Here is a 19433-nt window from a genome sequence, read left to right on the forward strand (position 1 = left end):
AGTTTATGTTCCGTTCCTTTATATTGTTCTTAAACAGTTTCACTTTGGTTGCTCTTTCCTTTAAGCTGTAATTCAAAAATTTGTTTTACCATTCTTTCCTTTAGTACATACAAACTATCTCAGTCTATTTTATCCATCTTTTTAGTAAATTCTTTAATCTTTAATTCTTTCCATACATTTTCCTTCCTTTTCTTCTGTAACATTCCTCTTTCAGAGATAACACTTCTGCTGCCTGTATTTCATGTTCATCCTCACCAGTGGTCAGGTCTCAGCATATTCTGCTTGGTACATAATTTCTTGAACTTTCATTGGTATATGTTTGTCCCACAGTAGATTCCATTCCCTGTGGTAAAAAAAAAAAAAAAAAAAAAAAAACTTTCATGTGGTATCCTACAGCTAACTGATATTATATTCTTCTTTGGTTCCTGTTTCCCATTCTCTCCTGGGTCAGGTAATGAATCAAGGACCTGCATCACGGCCCGTCTCCCCACCACTCTTTACCTTGTTCCAGTATTCTGTCCATCTTTTCTCTTATCTTTTCCTCTTTACTGATGCACTTCTCTTGAGGTCTTCCTTGTGGTCTCTTTCATTTTCGTTTCTCTGTAAAAACTTTCTTTGGAATATGGTCTTCTCCTATTCACATCATATGCCCATACCATTTCAGCTTGCTTGTTTCTATACCATCCTGAAGTTTTGAAACTCTAATCTCTTAATTTCTGATTCTACCATTTCATATCTTCCCTACAATACCTCTCAGCCGTCTGAACTCCACTCTCATCTCATTTTGTTCTCCATGTACTGGCTGCATATGTAAATACTGGTACATGACATACCGAGTACAGAACTTCTTTGCATTTTTGTGGAACTTCTTGGTTCCGCAGTATATCCCTCACACTATGGTAAAAGCCATTTGCTTGTTGTACTCTCTTTCTAATCTTCTCCATTATCTTTCCATCTTCTATCATTACACTTCCCAAGTATTAGAAACTTTTCAAAACTTACATGCCAGTCAGCTTGAGATGTGTTGCATGTAAACTATTGGAAAACACTGTTTCTGATTACACACTTTTGCAAAATTACTAACTGGTTTGATAGAAAGCAGTTCAGGTTTAAGAAAGGTTACTCCAACGAGGCTCACCTTGCAGGATTCCATCAAGATATAGCAGATATTTTAGTTTCAGGAGGTGAAATGGACTGTAAATTGACCCATCCAAATCTTTTGATACGGTAGATTACGCAAGAGGAATAATGGACTAGGCCAAATAGTAGCTCAGTGGGTGGCTAAATTTCTGAAAAATAGAACTAAGAGCACTGCAGGAGATGAGCATTGTCTGTCTGCTCCTGTAACAATTAAGGCGGGGGGGGGGGGGGGGGAGGGGTCCCACAGGGCAGTGTTATTGGAGATTTATATTTTCTCATGTGAATAAATTATGAGTAAAGAACTGGAACCACAGATAAGGTTTTTTTTTTTGCGAATTATATTATACTGAGTAATAAATAAGTTATAGGATTGTGACTGACTGCAAAAAGCTCTCAAGAATGTTGTGAGATGGACAGCAGACAATGGTAAGATGGTAAACGGGGTGAAAAGTCAGGTTGTGAGTTTCACCAACAGGGAAAGTCATCTCAGTTTTAATTACTGTATTGATGGGGTGAAAGTACCTCATGGGAATCGCTGAAGTACCTAGGTATTAACGTAAGGATATTAATAGGGGTGCTCACATTAATAAGGTTGTAAATAAATCTCTCTGTATGGTTCTGAGGGTATTTAGGGGTTATAGGAAGGATGTAAAGGAGAGGGTGTGTAAGTCCCCAATTAGAGTATGGTTCCAGTGTATGTGATCCTCATCAGGATAACTTGATTCAAGAAATAGGATAATCCATAGAAAAGCAGCATGATTTGCTCTGGCTGATTTCTGACAAAAGAGCAGCATTATAAAACTGTTACAAACTTTGGGCTGTGAAGACTTGAGAGTAAGGAGGTGAGCTGCTCAACTAAGCAGTATGTTCAGAGCTTGAGAAAAATATATACAGGTAAACCCCGTTATACGCGGATTCGTTATCCGCGATTTCGCATATACGCAATTTTGGTTTTTAGTATATTGCTTCTATCTGTTAACAGTACGTATAAGCTGTAATGCCATAAGGTGGGTACACCCACGCGTGCCGAACTCTGGAACGTATCGTACACTACGTTGCTCACCAAGGTTAAATGCGGCAAGCGCAATCTACGCGCATCTTCTGCCGTCGAGACGTGAATCGTCAGTTCCGATCAGCAGAGCGGTGAAATTGCACTTAACAGATTTCGTATTTAAAACGCCGGGTAAAAGGAAATAATGTGTGCCTGTCGAAGGAAAGAAGTGTGTACCAAAATCGTATTAGTTAGTTAGTTTTTGATCGCTATCAGAAAGGTGAGCATATTGTTGACATTCAGCATGCTTTAGGACTTAGTGACTCCAGTGTGAGAACTAGTCATGACAATGTGGATTCAATTCAAAAAGCTGCTCAGTCTTTTGCTAACTTACGTGTGACTAGAGTGACCAAATCTCGCTCGGAAGCGATGGAAAGAATGGATTGGATTGAGCATCACAACCAACACCACATGCCTCTCTCTGGAGGTGCTATTCAAGCGAAAGCCAAGAGCTTGTATGCAGAGTTTAGTTATATTATTGTGTGTTTCAGTGTTAAATTTTTAACTGTATAAAGTTTGCATTAAAATGCGTTTCAGAAACTTGATAATGGTTGTTTTTGTTTGTTTTTTTGTAAAAATACGAAGAATCTCTGCTATTTTAAACTTAATACGTGAGTAAACGGAAACCTAACCCAATATTTTACATATAAAATGACTCCCGATTTACGTGAATTTCCGCGGAACGTAACTATCGTGTATAACGAGGTCTACCTGTACTTTTAACCACTTAATCAATACACAACACAATCTGAAAAGATTATCTATGAAATAATAGTGGACATGTTTTGGCTCTTGAAGCTATCATTATGTAGTCTTTTCTTAACTGATTCAAAGGAGTTGGAAAATTATTGAACATCTCTCTTGGTAAATTATTCCAAACCCTAATTCCTCTTCCTATAACAAGGACATGCTAAAATTTGTACTCTTGCATTCCAACTTTATCTCCCTATTATTAGCAATAATGATATTTAAGATAATTTTTAAAAAAATTACAGGAATGAACTCCTATATTTTGTTATAATCTTATTTAAGTGTTTTTAGTGTTTACGTTCTGATGATAGCTCCAAGAACCAAAACATGTCCACTATTATTTCATAAATAATCTTTTCAGATTATAGTGTTGTGTATTGATTAGGTGGTTAAAACTATACATTTCTCTCAAGTTATATATAGTCATTTCAGAGCAATATGAATATGATAACTTATAATGCACAGAACTGTCAGTGGAGAGAAGGCTTGGAATGACATTAGTAGATGAATACGTGTGTGTGGAGTTTTTAAAGAAGTAGGAAAGAAGCAAGCTTATCCAACTCCACTTACTAGGCAAATAACAAATAAGCAAATGCACAACAAAAAAATATAATAATTAGAATCAAATGGCCCACGGTCGACTCCCTTCCGGAGATCCGCTAGCCATGTCAATACAGCAACTGGGTAAAATTTTAAAAAAAAGGTAAAATAAAACATCGGCAGAACGACACATGCCTCTCATGGCTGGACTCGCAAACCTAGTACATTCCACACCTTACACCATCCTCTCATGACCTACTAGGGTTTGCTGACCCAGCCTTAACATTACTACACCTGCCGCATTAATGTGCCACATTCTCCTCACATCGCATTTTCTAAATGAACTACTTCCTTGTTACCAGTAATCATTATCTAATTTCAACTCCAAAACAAACTCTTCTCGTTCAAGCATAATAAACCATACTTAATCTCATTACCCGTCTCTTGAACATAATCACACTTAGCAACCATCACTCAAAATTACCTACATACTTCCCTTTCCCATACAATTAACATACATACTCATCGCCACCACCTCTCCCAACCCATTTAAAAATACCATCACTCTTACACTCGCTTATAATTCAAATCACCTTAACTCTACTCACTCTTTACATTTAACAACCACCACTCCATTCTCAATCAAAATTCCAAAATAAATTCACTATTAATTTCAAATTTACAACCATATAAAGTTCAATAATTCAGATACTTGTTTAAGTAAATATCTCTTGGAAATAACCACTCATCGCAACCATCACTCAAAAATACCTTCTTCTTAACACTATGTCTGTCATCAATGTCCAGCGTCGCTTTTATAGGTCTACGCCCTCTCACCTTACCTACTCTTTCCAGATCATCTATATAGACTTCACTAAAGTTAACTTTCATTTTATTTTGAATGACATCTACCACTTTATAAATAATGTCCACTTTGGCTTCAGCCTTATCTTCCTGCACACCGTAAATAAATATGGATTTCTTCCTATGTACTTGACTGTTGATTGCTAATTCTCTCCTCAGATTCAACACCATCTCTTCCATATTTTGTATTTTCACCTTTAGTGACAATTTCTCTCTCACTGTTTTCCATTTTCGCTTTAGCTTCTTTTGTATTTTCCTGAATCCATTGCCTCATCTTTTCGTGCTCCTTCACTTGCTCCTGTATCATCTGTTTTATGATGTAGATGCTAATTCCCATAGAGAAGGGACAGGGGGACTGAGGAAGGAAGAAAATAAAGAAGAAAAGAACTAACAAAGAACTAACATGAGATAATCCAAATCCTATGTGGTGAGTAAATTTTATACTGGTATCATCTATTTTAACCGATCAAACTAACAGAGGTCCTCCACTACCTCCTTTAACACCTTCCTTATTACTTCCATGTCCACCCAGCTCATGTTTTCATTGCATTGAGGACCTGGATTTACTTCCACGCCCCAAATAACCAAAAGCACAGTGACCACCGCAGCCACCAACAGCATCTCACCCCTCAATTTCATCTCCACTTTACCTTCCTTTCTTCTGATTGCGCCTTTCTTTCTTCTTCCCTGCCATCTTCCTATAACAATTCGATATTGCTCTACACCGATCATCTTCCTCGTCACACTCCACTTGCCCCGTCAACTCCCCCCCACTTACTCCTCCCCACTCAACTGGCACACTCAACACGGCACGTCCGTTCCCGTTGCTTGCTTAAGGTAGACTGTGGTGGTATATTTCCCTGTCTTAGTTTCTTCTGCCTGAATTTCAGATCATTAGTTTTACGCACATGGAATTTTCACACAGCTGCAGCATTTAAATACATTACTCCTACTATATGTCATTGTTTCTTTCTGTACCAGATATTCCCAAAATTTGTTTAAGGGATAACTGAAAATATGAGTTGATGATAAAATAGTATTTTAACATACGGAACAAGGAAATAGGAGCAAATGTTCAACATTATCATTGAAGCACCTGTCATACTAGTTACATAGTAAGAAGAAAGATCATGGAGCTTTTAAAGATGGTGACAAGCCAGTACACACTTGTACAATATACTGCATAAGAGGGCAGTAATGTACTACCTTGCTACTGAAAAAGTAGTAGTAGTAGTAGTAGTAGTAGTAGTAGTAGTAGTAGTAGTAAAAATATTATCAAGCAACTAATATCACTACTCAAGATGCATTTCAGAGAGCACAACACTGAAAGAAATGAATAAAGTTTATGTCAGAAGCAGTAACTAAGGAATAAAACTTTAGAGAGAAAGCTACCAGTGCACTAATGTTTGTTCATGTACATTTAACACTATATTCCATACAAGAGCTTTCTCATTTCCATCAATTTTTCATTTCATTTTTGCATAATCCAGAAATAAAAGGTTAGAAGATTCTACAATTACTATGGATTTCTACCAGAATGACTAGTACAAGTGTGGCAATGTCAATATAATGGAATATTTCAAACAGGTTTGCTTTATAATTCTTAACTGCACATTTTCTACTTTTAATAAGCAGCTGGACTGTCATGGCACTTACAAACTGTCAATCTTCTCATAATAAGCTATGAAATTCATAAGTTCTGGCTCCAAGCAACCAAAAAGGTCCCCCATCATGCGGCGTACTTCTTCATTGATTTGCTTCTCAATTTTCTTCTGAGGTATAGTAATTGGAGAGGTTGCATCCAACTCATCACGTGATTCTCCCGTCAGTCCATCCAATGTAGTTTGAGTATTCTATAAACAAACACACAATTAAATGCTCGTGATTTCTCTACCTTTCATGTGAATCTGTCAATGCATTAAAAACCTCATTTAGACCTATCCTTGTTTGATGATGATGACGACAATATTATGACTTTCGAGGTACAAGTGAAATGATTTACATTACCAAGGAGAACCAGTTCTGTATCATTCAAGTGTTTAACACATTTCCCCGGTGAGGAGTACAACAATCATTTATTTAAATCATAGATGCTGCTTACTCCCACTTCAGTATTTATTTAAATCAATTGTGATTTTGTAAATTAATTTTATATTCACGCATAGCACTAGAGTATTTATGGGAAGAAAAGGCCATATTTCCAATGTACAGGCACTATGCTGCTTTTATAAAATGGGCCATCTTGTTCATAAAAAGCTAACATACAGAAGGAAAACTCTTTTCAAAGTCAGAGTAACACAATCTACAAAATCCTAAAAGTGGAGAGAAGAATAGCTAGAACATGCATAAATAGAAGGTATCAGAAAAATGGACAATGATGAATAGTTCCAAATAAAGTGGTGTACAGAGAACTGGAGCCCATCACAGATACTATATCAAAGAAGACTATCTCCTCTTTTTTAAAATCACATTATGAGGACACCACAAACCAGATATTTTTTCTTTGCTAGTTGTTTTACGTCGCACCGACACAGATAGGTCGGGACAGGAAAGGGCTAGGAGTAGGAAGGAAGCGGCCGTGGCCTTAAGGTACAGCCCCAGCATTTTCCTGGTGTGAAAATGGGAAACCATGGAAAACCATCTTCAGGGCTGCCGACAGTGGGGTTCAAACCTACTGTCTCCCGAATACTGGATACTGGCCGCACTTAAGCAACTGCAGCTATCGAGCTTGGTGCAAACCAGATTACTAAGAAAATTTATAGAGAAACTTTGGAATCTGAAACAACAAGTAGGATGGATTAAGGAAATTAGAGAGGATATGGAAGAACTAGAAATAATTCTGGATGATTTCAAAAACAAAACAGAAAATTTAAAGAAACTGAAAAATAAAAAAATAAAATTTAAACCAATAACAGACAAACGGCAAACAATGAAAAGGGTATTTACAGATGAGGAACAACAGCAAAGATCAGAATGAATGAAAAGCTACTGGGCAATTTGGAAAGAAAACACTGAAGATGATGTCCAGAAAATGATTGAGTGCGGTAGTCCAATAAGGCCGTAAAAGCAGAAGAAGAAAGTGGTTAATAATGTCTTCTTCTTCTTTAGCGTTTGTCCTTCCCAGTGGCAGGGTCTGCTGTGTGGATTCGTTGTCCCCATTTAATTCGGTCTCGGACCATGTCTGGATGTAGTCTTACAGCTTTCAAGTTGTTCTGCACTGTATCAGTCCATCGCTGTCTTGGTCGTCCCTTGAGCCTCTTTCCAGCGACTTCTGATGTATATGCTGACTTTGCCAATGTATTGTCTTCTGCATGCAACACATGCCCAAACCAGCGCAGACGGTTTTCCTACATTTTCTTCTGGATCAGTGCAACGCCAAAGTGTTTCCTAATATCGTCGTTTGAAATATGATCCAGTCTAGTGATGCCAGCTGTCCACCTAAGCATCTTCGTCCCCATGATGCTTAGTCGACGTTCTACCTCCTTTGTGGCTGGCCAACACTCAGTGCCGCAGAGAGTGACAGGACGGATAACAGTCTGGTAGATCTTAGATTTCCGATGGTCCTTCATTCAACGGTCACAGGCGACTCCCATTGTCATTCGCCACTTCAGCCAAGCTGCGTGTATCCTTGTGCTGACCTCGTCAGTAAGATGGCCATCGTCTGAGATTGTGGAGCTAAGATATTTAAATTTTTCTATTTGTGGAAGATCTTCACCGTCAACGTGGATGGTTCCAACTTCGAGGATCTAATGTCATGTATTCTGTCTTTTTGTTGAGGCGCAGGCCATATTGCGCTAGTTGGTTGTTTCACTCTTTTGTTTGGCGCTGGAGATCAAGCTTATCCTCAGCAGCCAACCTGCCATCATCAGCATAGAGAAGTGTCCATGGCATTACCTTGTGCAGGTCTGATGTAACAATGTCCATCACAAGAATGAACAGCAGTGGTGATGGACTCCTACAGTGACGCGGAAATCATCGGATGCTGCTGCAGCAGCTTGAACATAACTCCTTGGTTCTACATAGACCATCTGTACCCACTTAACAAGGTGCTCTAGAATGCTATGTTCTCGTAGCGCTAACCAGATTAGGTCATGTTGCACCCGATCAAAGGCCTTCTCAAGATCCAGAAAAGCGAGATGAAGCGGCTTATTCTTTTCACAGTGTTTCACAACTAACAGCCGTGCAGTGTGGATTGTATCTGTTGTGCCACAATTTTTCACAAATCCAGCTTGGTTCATTGTAAGTTAGACAACCTCGCGAATCCTTTTGTCGAGAATATGTTCAAAGACCTTCATTGCGTGGCTCAGAAGACTGATCGGGTGATAATTAGAACAATCGGCAGGACTTCCTTTCTTGAAGATCGGTACGGTAATGCTCCGTCGCCAATCTCATTGTATTTGACCTCCTTTGATGATCTGGTTGAAAAGCTGTGTTAGCCATATTGACGCATCCTACCAGAACTCTGCCGGAAGATCGGGGCCAGTAGCCTTCCCTGGTTTCACCTCTCTTTCAGACCTGCCTGGACCGGTGATGTCAATTTCCTTCACTGGGCCTTCAATAGCGGAGGTGGTTGGGATTGGTGGGTGGGGAAATTCTGCGGTTGAAAGTTTCTCAAAATAGCTCTGCATGTCCTCATCTCTCAAAAACATACAAACTGTGAAATACCATTATCCAACCTGACAATATACTTCCAGAATATATCTGAAGAACATAATATGCATATTTTTGATAATTACAATACCGATTAAAACTGTCAGCCTGATATAACTGTTAACATTGATGTTGACACTTGAGCAATCACACAAATTTCTTTTGACTCAGTTCATGGGCCCGAAGGCTCTTTCTCAAGGACCACTGAGACGTAATGTGTCATCTGGGCTGCTTTTTTTTTTTTTTCTCTTTCTTTCTTAAGCTGGCTTTAAGTCACACCTACAATCAAAAGTAGTGTGGACTCACGGTGTTCCACACATTATGGTACTACTCACAAATATTGTACTCCGCACAGGTAACACAGACCTATGGCATTTCTCACATAATGGCACCACTCTTAGGCAATGCAAACCCATGGTGTTCCTCACCAAGGTGCATTAATCACAGGCACTGGTATTTCCCTGGTGTTCCTCATACAGTGAATACTAATCACAGGCATCGCAGACCCACGGTGTCGCTGATATAGTGGTACTAATCACAGGCAACACTCAGACCCGTTGTGTTTATCACAATGGTACTAATCACGGGTACTGGAAAACCCATACAGACTTGCCTTTTTTTTTTTTTTTGCTAGTTGCTTTTATGTCGCACCGACACATATAGGTCTTTTGGCGACGATGGGACAGGGAAGGGCTAGGAGTGGGAAGGAAGCGGCCGTGGCCTTAATTAAGGTACAGCCCCAGCATTTGCCTGGTGTGAAAATGGAAAACCACGGAAAACCATTTTCAGGGCTGCCGACAGTGGGGTTCGAACCTGCCTTTTGTTGCTACTAATCACAAACCTATTGTGTACCTAACATTGTAGTACTACTCGCAAGTGAAGACGACCCACGGTGTTCCCCGCGTGATGGTACTAATCACAAGTAGTTCCATGGTTCTAATACAATCATCTGTTGATCGCCCCTTTTAGTCGCCTCATATGCCAGGCAGGGGATACCGTATGTCTATTCTTCATCTGTGTCCCCCACCCACAGGGCGTAGACAGAGAGAAAAAAGAAGGGATCCATCACTTCAAAAAATGAAGCAATGGACAAAGAAAGGCAAGGGCCATGAAGGGCACGAAAATAAGAGACTCCCTAGGCCTCGAATGCTCTAATACCATCAGGGTCAGAAAAAAGTAAGAGTTGACCAAGGGAGGATGGACAGGATAGATGAAAGTGAAGAGCCTGGCACAAGTAAGTGGAAGCAATGCCAGGACTCAGCTAAGGGTCCAGTGCTCGCCAACCCACGATCCCAAGTTGAAAGCCCCTCAAGCCTCCCCACTGAAAACTATCTTCAGGACTGCCGGCAGTGGAGTTTGTATTCACTATCTCCCAAATGCAAGCTCACAGTTGCGAGCCCCTAACTGCACAGCCAACTCACCCAGTCATCTGCTTTAAAAGTGATGACAGACATAATGCTTACTCCAGCTTATGTTCCTCTTAAACACAGAGATAGTAAAACAATTCTTGTGAACAAAGGTGGTCATGAAGAGGATGAGTAACTGGAGACCAATAACCATCTATTCAATAGTTAAATGAATTGTCAAGAAAGTCTTTGAAGTATATTTCAGGTGTCACTTTGATCTAAATCAGAAACAACGAGGTTTTGCTCAAGGCATTCCAGAATGTATGATCAATTATAAAATTGTTAACTCGTCGCCATAAGACCTATCTGTGTCGGTGCGACGTAAAGCAACTAGCAAAAAAAAAAAAAAAATTGTTAACAGTAATTCAGGAGGCCAGAATGTATCCATGTTGTGGCATTTCTTGATACATCCAACGCTTTTGATAATGTTGGACATGAATACATCAATACATCAGACTCTGTCTGTTGCACTCATTCCTGCAGCTTGTCCACAAATAGCGCAAGGTTCATGGGTTCTGACTGAATTGAGACTACCTTAAAAACAGCAATTATTTACGCTATATAAAAACGAGTCCAACCTTCTCAATTCGTCAATTCTATACAGGTCATTTTGGATTATTCCCTCTGCGCCACTGTGGAACTTGCTTCTAGAACCTTCCAGAAACACAAGAATTCACATAAGATTTCACTCGATTTTAAGTGTGCAACACAAGTTCAACCGTTAATCCAAGACTTTGTCATCAAGTGACTTTAAATGACATCACAATGCTTTTATACTTCTGTTAATTTTAATTTGTTCTGGCCACATTTATTGTAACATTGTATAAGGTTTTTACTTTTATATGTCATTCCATTACCATCCCATCCCCCCTTTTCATCCACATAATTTTATTTTAGATTATGTCTTTGCTTGCATTCTTGGCTAGGCTGATGATGGTCCAAAAAACGGACCGAAACTAGTATCTATAATGTTTTAACAAACGTTAAATGATTTTAAGTATTGAGAAGGCGGAACAATAAAATTGTACTCATTTTTAAGTTAAGTCTTAACTCAATACGGAGCCCTACCATGAAGTTTATTACTTTAAATATACATAAAAAGTAGTTTAATGGCTATAGTAGTATCAGAAAACCTGCAGCAACTGATAGCTACTTTATTATAACAAAATAAAATATTTATTTCCTTGGGAGACAGAAGGACAGAATGCAATGAAGTAAAGAAAGAACACAGAGTGATGATGATGATGCTTGTTGTTTAAAGGGGGCCTAACATCTAGGTGATCGGCCCCTAATGGTACAAAATGAGATGTAATGACAATTTAAAAGCCCAAAATCCTCCATTGACCGGAATGCAAAACGTGAGGACGAAGAATGAATGGATGGACATGAATTTAAAACAGTGGATCCGACTCGCAATGCCCCACATTCCCAGAAACTAACGTTAAACTGACCAAGGGACTGCTTCTAAAGCACAATACTGAATCGATGATGCTTGTAGTCTAAAGGGGTCCAAAATTCAAGTCAACGGCCCCTCATAATGGTACTTATCGCTAGGAAAGTAGAACCATGGTATTTGACATGTTATGATACTAATCAAAAGTAGCGTAGACTCGCGATATTCCACACATTATGGAACTACTCACAAGTAATGTAATGCGCATATGTAACACAGATGTAGGGTGTTTCTCATATTGTGGTGCCTTTTACAGACAACGCAAACCTATGGTGTTCATGACATAAATGTACTAACCACAGGGACTCTTTATTATCCCGTGGTGTTCCTCACATAGTGGATACTAATCATATGTAAGGCAGAACCACGGTGTTGCTCACCCATGGTGTTGCTCAGATAGTGGTACTAATCATAGGTACTGTAAAAGCTGAAAGCATACACTGTCGCTACTAATCATAAAACTTTTTTGTACCCAACATAGTGGTATTACATGGAAGTAAAAGAGACCCACGGTGTTCTCCGCGTGGTGGTACTAATTACAAGTAGTCTCATGGTTCTAATTCGATCATCCCTTGGTCACCCCTTTTAGTCACCTCTTACGATAGGCAGGGGATACCATGGCTGTATTCTTCGTCCACGCCCGCCACCCACAGGAAGTAATTTATAAACTACTGAAAGAGAAAACGTACAGTAACAGAATTATACTTGATAAAGAAACAAAATAGAATGACACATTTCATTCTTGAAAGATCAATCAGTAGAGGGCAGATTTTGCATATTTGCATGTTTGCTTCAAGATGTAATATGCCCATACGAAATAAAGGCAATTCATACCACTTAAAATTGAATAGTTGTTCTAGTGCATAAAAATGTAAATGTATGGAATATGCACATATTCTTGACATGTACATATAAATGCATAACTGCAATTTTTATTTTTATTTTTGTATAAAACAACATATAATATTGTATAGCGATATTCAAATTGGTACAAAAATGCAAGAAAATGAATATGTAAACATTCCGTTCACCACCGGAAGCATTTACAATGCACTGCTGTTGACAGTCAACAGTATTAACAAGACCTTGATACTGTGGTGGTGCACTCCCTCCCGCCGGTGGCGTTTTGGTATACCATTGGGATGTTGGAATCATAGGAAAATGTTTTACGAGACCTGAAGTAGCAGAGAGGAGAGATCCTTCCTCAATGCTTGGAAGTGACCAACCTACCCGCCCCAAAAAGTATTCTTACTGATGCAGAAGAATTAAAACAGAAACAGCCTGAAACTAAAATAATACCACCATTTTCATTGTTCCTACAGTCTTGCCACAAGCAGGGCTTAACGAGTCTAGACCAATATTTTGTAGCCCTAACCTATTTTCACTGTTCATCTTTCGTGTTATTCTGTATCTGTGGATAATGCACCGATATTGGCAAGCTTTTTTAGTGCATTGCGAGCTCGCAGAAGCTTCTTACAAAGTTGTACAAAACTATTTTAATTCTCCTAGTCAATACTATATATTTCTTACGTCCAATTAAGATGAAAGTTCACACATAAATTGACATGTTTCGACTTGACATTGGGTCATTCTCCGTAAGACATGTATGATGCATTAAAAACATAGGAAAACACACAAAATGAAATGTTATTTAAAAAGTTTTTAAAAAGCATGATGAAAGTTAAAAAAAACTGTGAAATGTTGATCGTTAAAACAGTCTAGAGCTGGAAGTTTTTCTGATGTTTTTTGTTATCCTTTGGTGTGGTTCAACTAGTATCTGTATACTGTTGGCTTAGTGGTTGTGTTCCGACATGGGCTGATATATATATAAGCGTTATTGAAGTTGAACCGTCTGATCTTAGTGTTATATGGCCTGCTTGTATCAACCGTTTTCTCCGACTCTGGAGTCCAGCCCTCGACTGACTTGCTCTCGCAGTCGAGACAAAAGAACCTGCCGTAATGTTGGATCTATAACCTATACTTTCATTTCTATGTTGTATGCAAGACCAGTAACTACCAAAAATCATGACAAAAGAAAAAAACAGCTAAAAGTATTCTGCTTCAGTTGTTGATATATGGAGAACAATCCTTATACATAGAGGAAAAACAAGTACTGTACTTTGCAGAGTATGCAATAGTACATACATGAGGGCATATATTACCATTTTTTAAGTGCATAGATGCATGCATATTTTGCCTTTTATAATGCATATGAATCTGCCCTCTAATGATCAGATTCCATCAAAACACACTCAAAATTATTTAGAAATATATAAATATTTATGTTTATTTTCATTTAAATCCTTAAAAACTTGAAATTTCAAACTTATATCGTAACGAAGCACTCACTTCTCTCCACTCTATCAAAGAATCAATACCTGTACTCTGTTGCGGGCATTAGTCCAGCAGGCTAGTCAGTCTGTTAACCTTCAGCCATGCCATGTCCACTGGTCTGGCTAGGTCAATGACATGCTATACGTCACTTTTAGGTGTTTTACTTTTAGAGCTCCCTTTGTTGTTGTTCCTGTTTATCATCATATTTAAAACTATGCAGGGGTTCTTAATGAGCATTTAATGGGCTGCCTATTATACTGGTAATATTCCGTTGTGTCATTTTCCACTTACGTCAACACTTTTGGAACTGTACTATCTGGTGAGAAAATTTAGTTTTGTTTGGCCTATATATGTGGTGTTGCAGTTTGTTACTTGAGATATGAATTCAAATTATGCTACCATTATCATTTTTATTATTGTTATATTATCATAATTTAAATTGTTTTTGAAAATTATTCAGGGTTGTCTAATGAGCTTTTAATGGGCCGCCTGTCTTTCCTTCAATTTTAAATGTGTCATTTCCGTTTGCAAGAACGCCTTTCAAGGAATGATATTTGTAGTTTCACTATTATTTACTACAGATAAGAATATCCTACCCCACTTTCCATGTGAAAAATATGTGGTACTTTATTTTATGAATAAAAACACAAAATAGCTAAAATGTTCAAAAAAGGAAGATTTAGAATAGCATTCAGAACAAACACATCACAAAAACAAACTCGTAAATGCAATCTAAATTAAAAAGGACAGTTTTTAAAATCATGAATTTATGAACCAAAATACCAAGAATCAAATTGTAATGCCACATACATGGACCAGACGAAACATAATTTACACACCAGGTGCAAAGAACACAAAAATGTAATTAGATACAACAGATACACAGCATTCAGCAAACACATACAGTATATGACAACTCACATCACTTCACAGACATCAGCACAGATCTAAAATTTCACACATCAAAAATAAAAGCAAATCATTGATATTAAAGAAGGTATCTAAATGTACATTGCAGAAGAAAAAAGAAAAAGCTAAACTAGTCAACCTCGATGGCTTGAATTGAATTCAAATTAATTAAATTCTCTGAATTTACACAGCATCTAGCCACTCCAGAGATATAGTACTAGAGGCGCGAGGCTGTGAGCTTGCATCTGGGAGATAGTGGGTTCGAGCCCCACTGTCGGCAGCCCTGAAGATGGTTTTCCGTTGTTTCCCATTTTCACACCAGGCAAATGCTGGGGCTGTACCTTAATTAAGGCCACAGCTGCTTCCTTCCAACTCCTAGCCATTTCCTATCCCATCGTCGTCATAAGACCTATCTGTGTCGGTGCAACGTAAAACCATTAGCAAAAAGCAAGATATGGTACGTTATAATTTATCAATCAAAATACAGTAGAAGTCTGTTATAACGTAACGGCAAAAAATTTACTTGTTGTAACGGACTGTCATCATATATGATTTTTCGTAAAAGTCAGAAACAAAACCCCCCCACACACTACAATCGGTATGTAATGGCAATCTGTTTTGTTCAAAACTTGCGTTTTCACAGATTTCCATACTACTGGCTTACTCGTAAGTTATTTTTCTAATTCTGTGACGAGAATGCAGATTTTCTATTTTATTCTGAAGAACTGGAGTAGTATCACCCCAGTGGCTTCTGTGGCAAACTTTTCAGTTTTCTTATTCAAACAGAGTCACCCAACCTAACTTAACCTCATATGTACCATGAAAATATAATTCAAGCACCAGTAGCGTAATGATAATCTTCTCGCTATAAATTACTCGGGGTAGCCTTTCTTAAATTTAAGCAGACGCGTGAAAATACAGTGTAACCATGTAGTGCGTGTTACTCATTAAGGCGATTTCTTGCTTAGCACATCACAAATTCGAAGTCCTGATTCATGTTGTATAAAATCTATTTAAAAATACCTCATTTATTATGTCACAAAATTTCATTATTACCGTTCAGTACAATCACATTTTTTCCAGCCCAGAAATTGCCCTTTATCATCCCTTGTGAAAGGAACGTGATTTCCAGCACAGATTAGAGCCTTCACCACATGAAGCAGGTCGGGGAAAGTTACGCAAAAAAAGTCATGAAAAGTCCACCGTACAATGGTTGCCATGTCCTCAAATTGGTTTACTTTACACTGAAGTTCACCCTAGCAAGTAAATTGCTGTCATCTATTATACCATTTATTATCTTGTAGAGAAATACTTGCTGATTAACTTCTCTTCAATTACTAAGAGTGGAGAATTGGAATTCCAGGAGTGAGTCTTCTTAACAGACTCTTCCCTTTACAACCAAACTTTTATGACTTTTATAATACAGAATTCTAAGAAATTTCTCCTGAACCTTTCCAATATGATTTTTGTAAGATTGGTAACACAGATTCCACACAGCACACCCATATTCAAGTTTGCTGCAGACAAATGTATTATATAGTGTGATCAAAGCATGTATGATTTTTAGCTCTCTAAAGTTTCTTATTATGAAACCTAAGGAATCTTCATTGTGTGTTTTGCAAGATATTATACTATGTATTATGAGCCCTAAATCCTTTACTGCATTTTTCTTCTGGAGGGTTATATTATTAATTTTAAAATTAAATAAAATGTCACAGTGTTTTTCTGGAAAATTTTATACATAAGCATTTATTACTATTAAATTGCATTTTATTGTTGATGTTCTTGTCAATGTCTTTTTGCAGTTGAAATGAATCTTCATAAGTAGTAATCTTTGTGTATAATTTTAAATCATCAGTATATAAAAGACAATTTGAATGTTTAATAACCTTGCTTAGCACATCACAAATTCGAAGTCCTGATTCATGTTGTATAAATTCTATTTAAAAATACCTCATTTATTATGTCACAAAATTTCATTATTACCGTTCAGTACAATCACATTTTTTCCAGCCCAGAAAATGCCCTTTATCATCCCTTGTGACTATCCAGTGCATTATAAATATCTTCAGTAAAGTTTGTAAGGTTAGTTACAGTGGACCTTTCTGAATAAAGCAGGTCCTAAGTTGGAATCTTGTGTTAGGCCTACACCAGAATTAACAATTTACACAAAGGATTTGGATTGAAAGTATGTAACAGATAAGAAATTAGAGTCAAAAGGAGTACGATAACCCATAATTTGATAGTCTGTGTAACGATAAATTATGATCCAGTCTGTCAAAGGCTTTGAAAAATCTGTAGACTGTGTCTACCTGTCTTTGACTATCCAGTGCATTATAAATATCTTCAGTAAAGTTTGTTAGGTTAGTTACAGTGGACCTTTCTGAATAAAATCCATGTTGCTGAGGGGAAATGTAGTTTTTAACCTGTCTGAAAATCCTACAGAATATTATTTACTATTTAAAAAAAAAATTCAGGAGTGTTAATTATAGAAATTACTCTATAATTCTCCACTTTGATGTTATCTCCTGACTTCAGGACCAGATAAACCCTGATTAGTTTTTAAATGTCCAGAGAGATTTGAGTATTTATAATTAAATTATAGATGATATATAAAGGGTTCCATAGTACTTCAGCACAACCCCTCAATAGTTTCTTTACTACTTTTGAATATTAATTTTCATCAATATTAAAGATTGGCAAAATAAGGAGTGTTTCTAATATATCTGATTCTGTAATCAAGTAAGAAGGTTATCTGTTGAGAATATCCTCTTTTAAAATATGAAGCAAAGCCATCTTTACTACCTTTACTATTATTCAAACTAGCTCCATTAAACATCATTAGCTTTGAAAGTTTATTAGTTTCCTTTCTACATTAATAAATTTCCTAAAGGCTTTAAGATTACTGCAAATACTTGATTCTGATTCAGTAACACAGGATTTATATGCCTTAACTAATTAGAGCTTTAGTTTCTCTTCCAATATCTTTGTATTTATTTAGATTAAATTCAGAAAATTTTGAGTGTTTTCTATGATACTCCTTTAGTTTTATTATGGAAATAATATCTTTTGTAAACCAACATAGATACATTGTTTCCTTCAAATATTTTCCTTTATGTACAGTTCTCTCAATTAGTAAATCAAATTTCTTATAAAAACAAACCCTTGCCTCATTCTGATCTTTGAAACTTTCCAATTCAATCTTCATCAAGTAACTGATTGCAAAGTTCATGAAATTTTGCCTTATCAAAATTAAAACTACTAACTCCTTGAGGTTTAATTGATTTTGTATGTTGTTTCACATGTAATTCAACAGATTAAGAAGGGTGGCAAGGATCATCCAGTACAAGAGATTCTGATTTTGTCAGTTTAACACTATAATTAAAACTAATCAAAATTAAATCTCATGTTCATTGTGAGAATTCTGAATGTTGTTCATTAATGTCATATTATATAACTGTAAGAAATGTAGGAATTCCATGCAACAGATAAAAAGTGGTGGGTGCATTTGGAGTTCTGGTCATGGGTGACTTTATTGTTAAGCATGTGGGGAAAGTGTGTGTGTGGAGGATAGGGAACTAGGGTAGTGTGTTATCCAGGAATTAAGTTAAAGCAGATGTTGAGGAAATTATAAGGAAAGGAGGAAGCTAAGGAGAAGGTGGTAATTTTCCACATTAGCACCACCAACATCAGGCATGCAGGAATAAGTAGTAACATAATTGGAGATTTGTGGAAACTAGTTACGATAGTATGGGAGAAGATTAAAGGAGCGGGGATTGTTATCAGTGGGATACTGTGTAGGAGGGATACTGACTGGAGGGTGATTGGGGATTTAAATAAGGCTATGGAGTGGGTATGTTGGAAATTGGGAGGAATTTTGTAAATACTAATAGGTAGGAGATACGGATCTGCACTCAGATAGCCTTCACTTGAACCACAATGAAACACATAAGTTAGGGAGTTTGTTCAGAAGAGTTATATGAAGGTACATTCACGGAAACCAGGTAGACTAAGGAGTGGTGATGAATGTATACAGAGGTGGAAGTTAAGTAAAGATGACAAACGTTGTTAAACTGTAGAAGTATTGTAAAGAAAGAAATATAATTTAGTAAATAGATACTTATGAAGGTCGATTTAATATAAACAGGGTTTTTGTTCATGAACATCAACAGTTCGTAGGACTCTCCCCGCGCTTCTGCTATGCTTAGGCAGGACCGTTAGGAGTGGGGAGAACGTGCCGTTAGATATTTCCTGCCGTTTCGTCAGTAATGTTCACAATGTTGGAGCAACAAGTGCACCCCTCCACTGCATAATGCAAAATTATAAAATTTCTTGC

General features: G+C 37.4%; 1 protein-coding gene across 2 annotated transcripts in view; it reads right to left on the reverse strand.

The window, feature by feature from the left end:
• The window catches only part of Sec3 (exocyst complex component Sec3), a 193638-nt gene that overhangs the window by 51173 nt on the left and 123032 nt on the right, over positions 1-19433 (reverse strand). For both annotated transcript variants that reach the window (XM_067144363.2, XM_067144364.2), the window contains one exon: positions 6002-6198. In XM_067144363.2, coding sequence (XP_067000464.2) covers positions 6002-6198 — 197 coding nt within the window. The remainder of the gene's footprint in view (positions 1-6001; positions 6199-19433) is intronic.

This window comes from Anabrus simplex, chromosome 3 (genome assembly GCF_040414725.1).
Source record: "Anabrus simplex isolate iqAnaSimp1 chromosome 3, ASM4041472v1, whole genome shotgun sequence".
NCBI classification, from domain to species: Eukaryota; Metazoa; Arthropoda; class Insecta; order Orthoptera; family Tettigoniidae; genus Anabrus; species Anabrus simplex.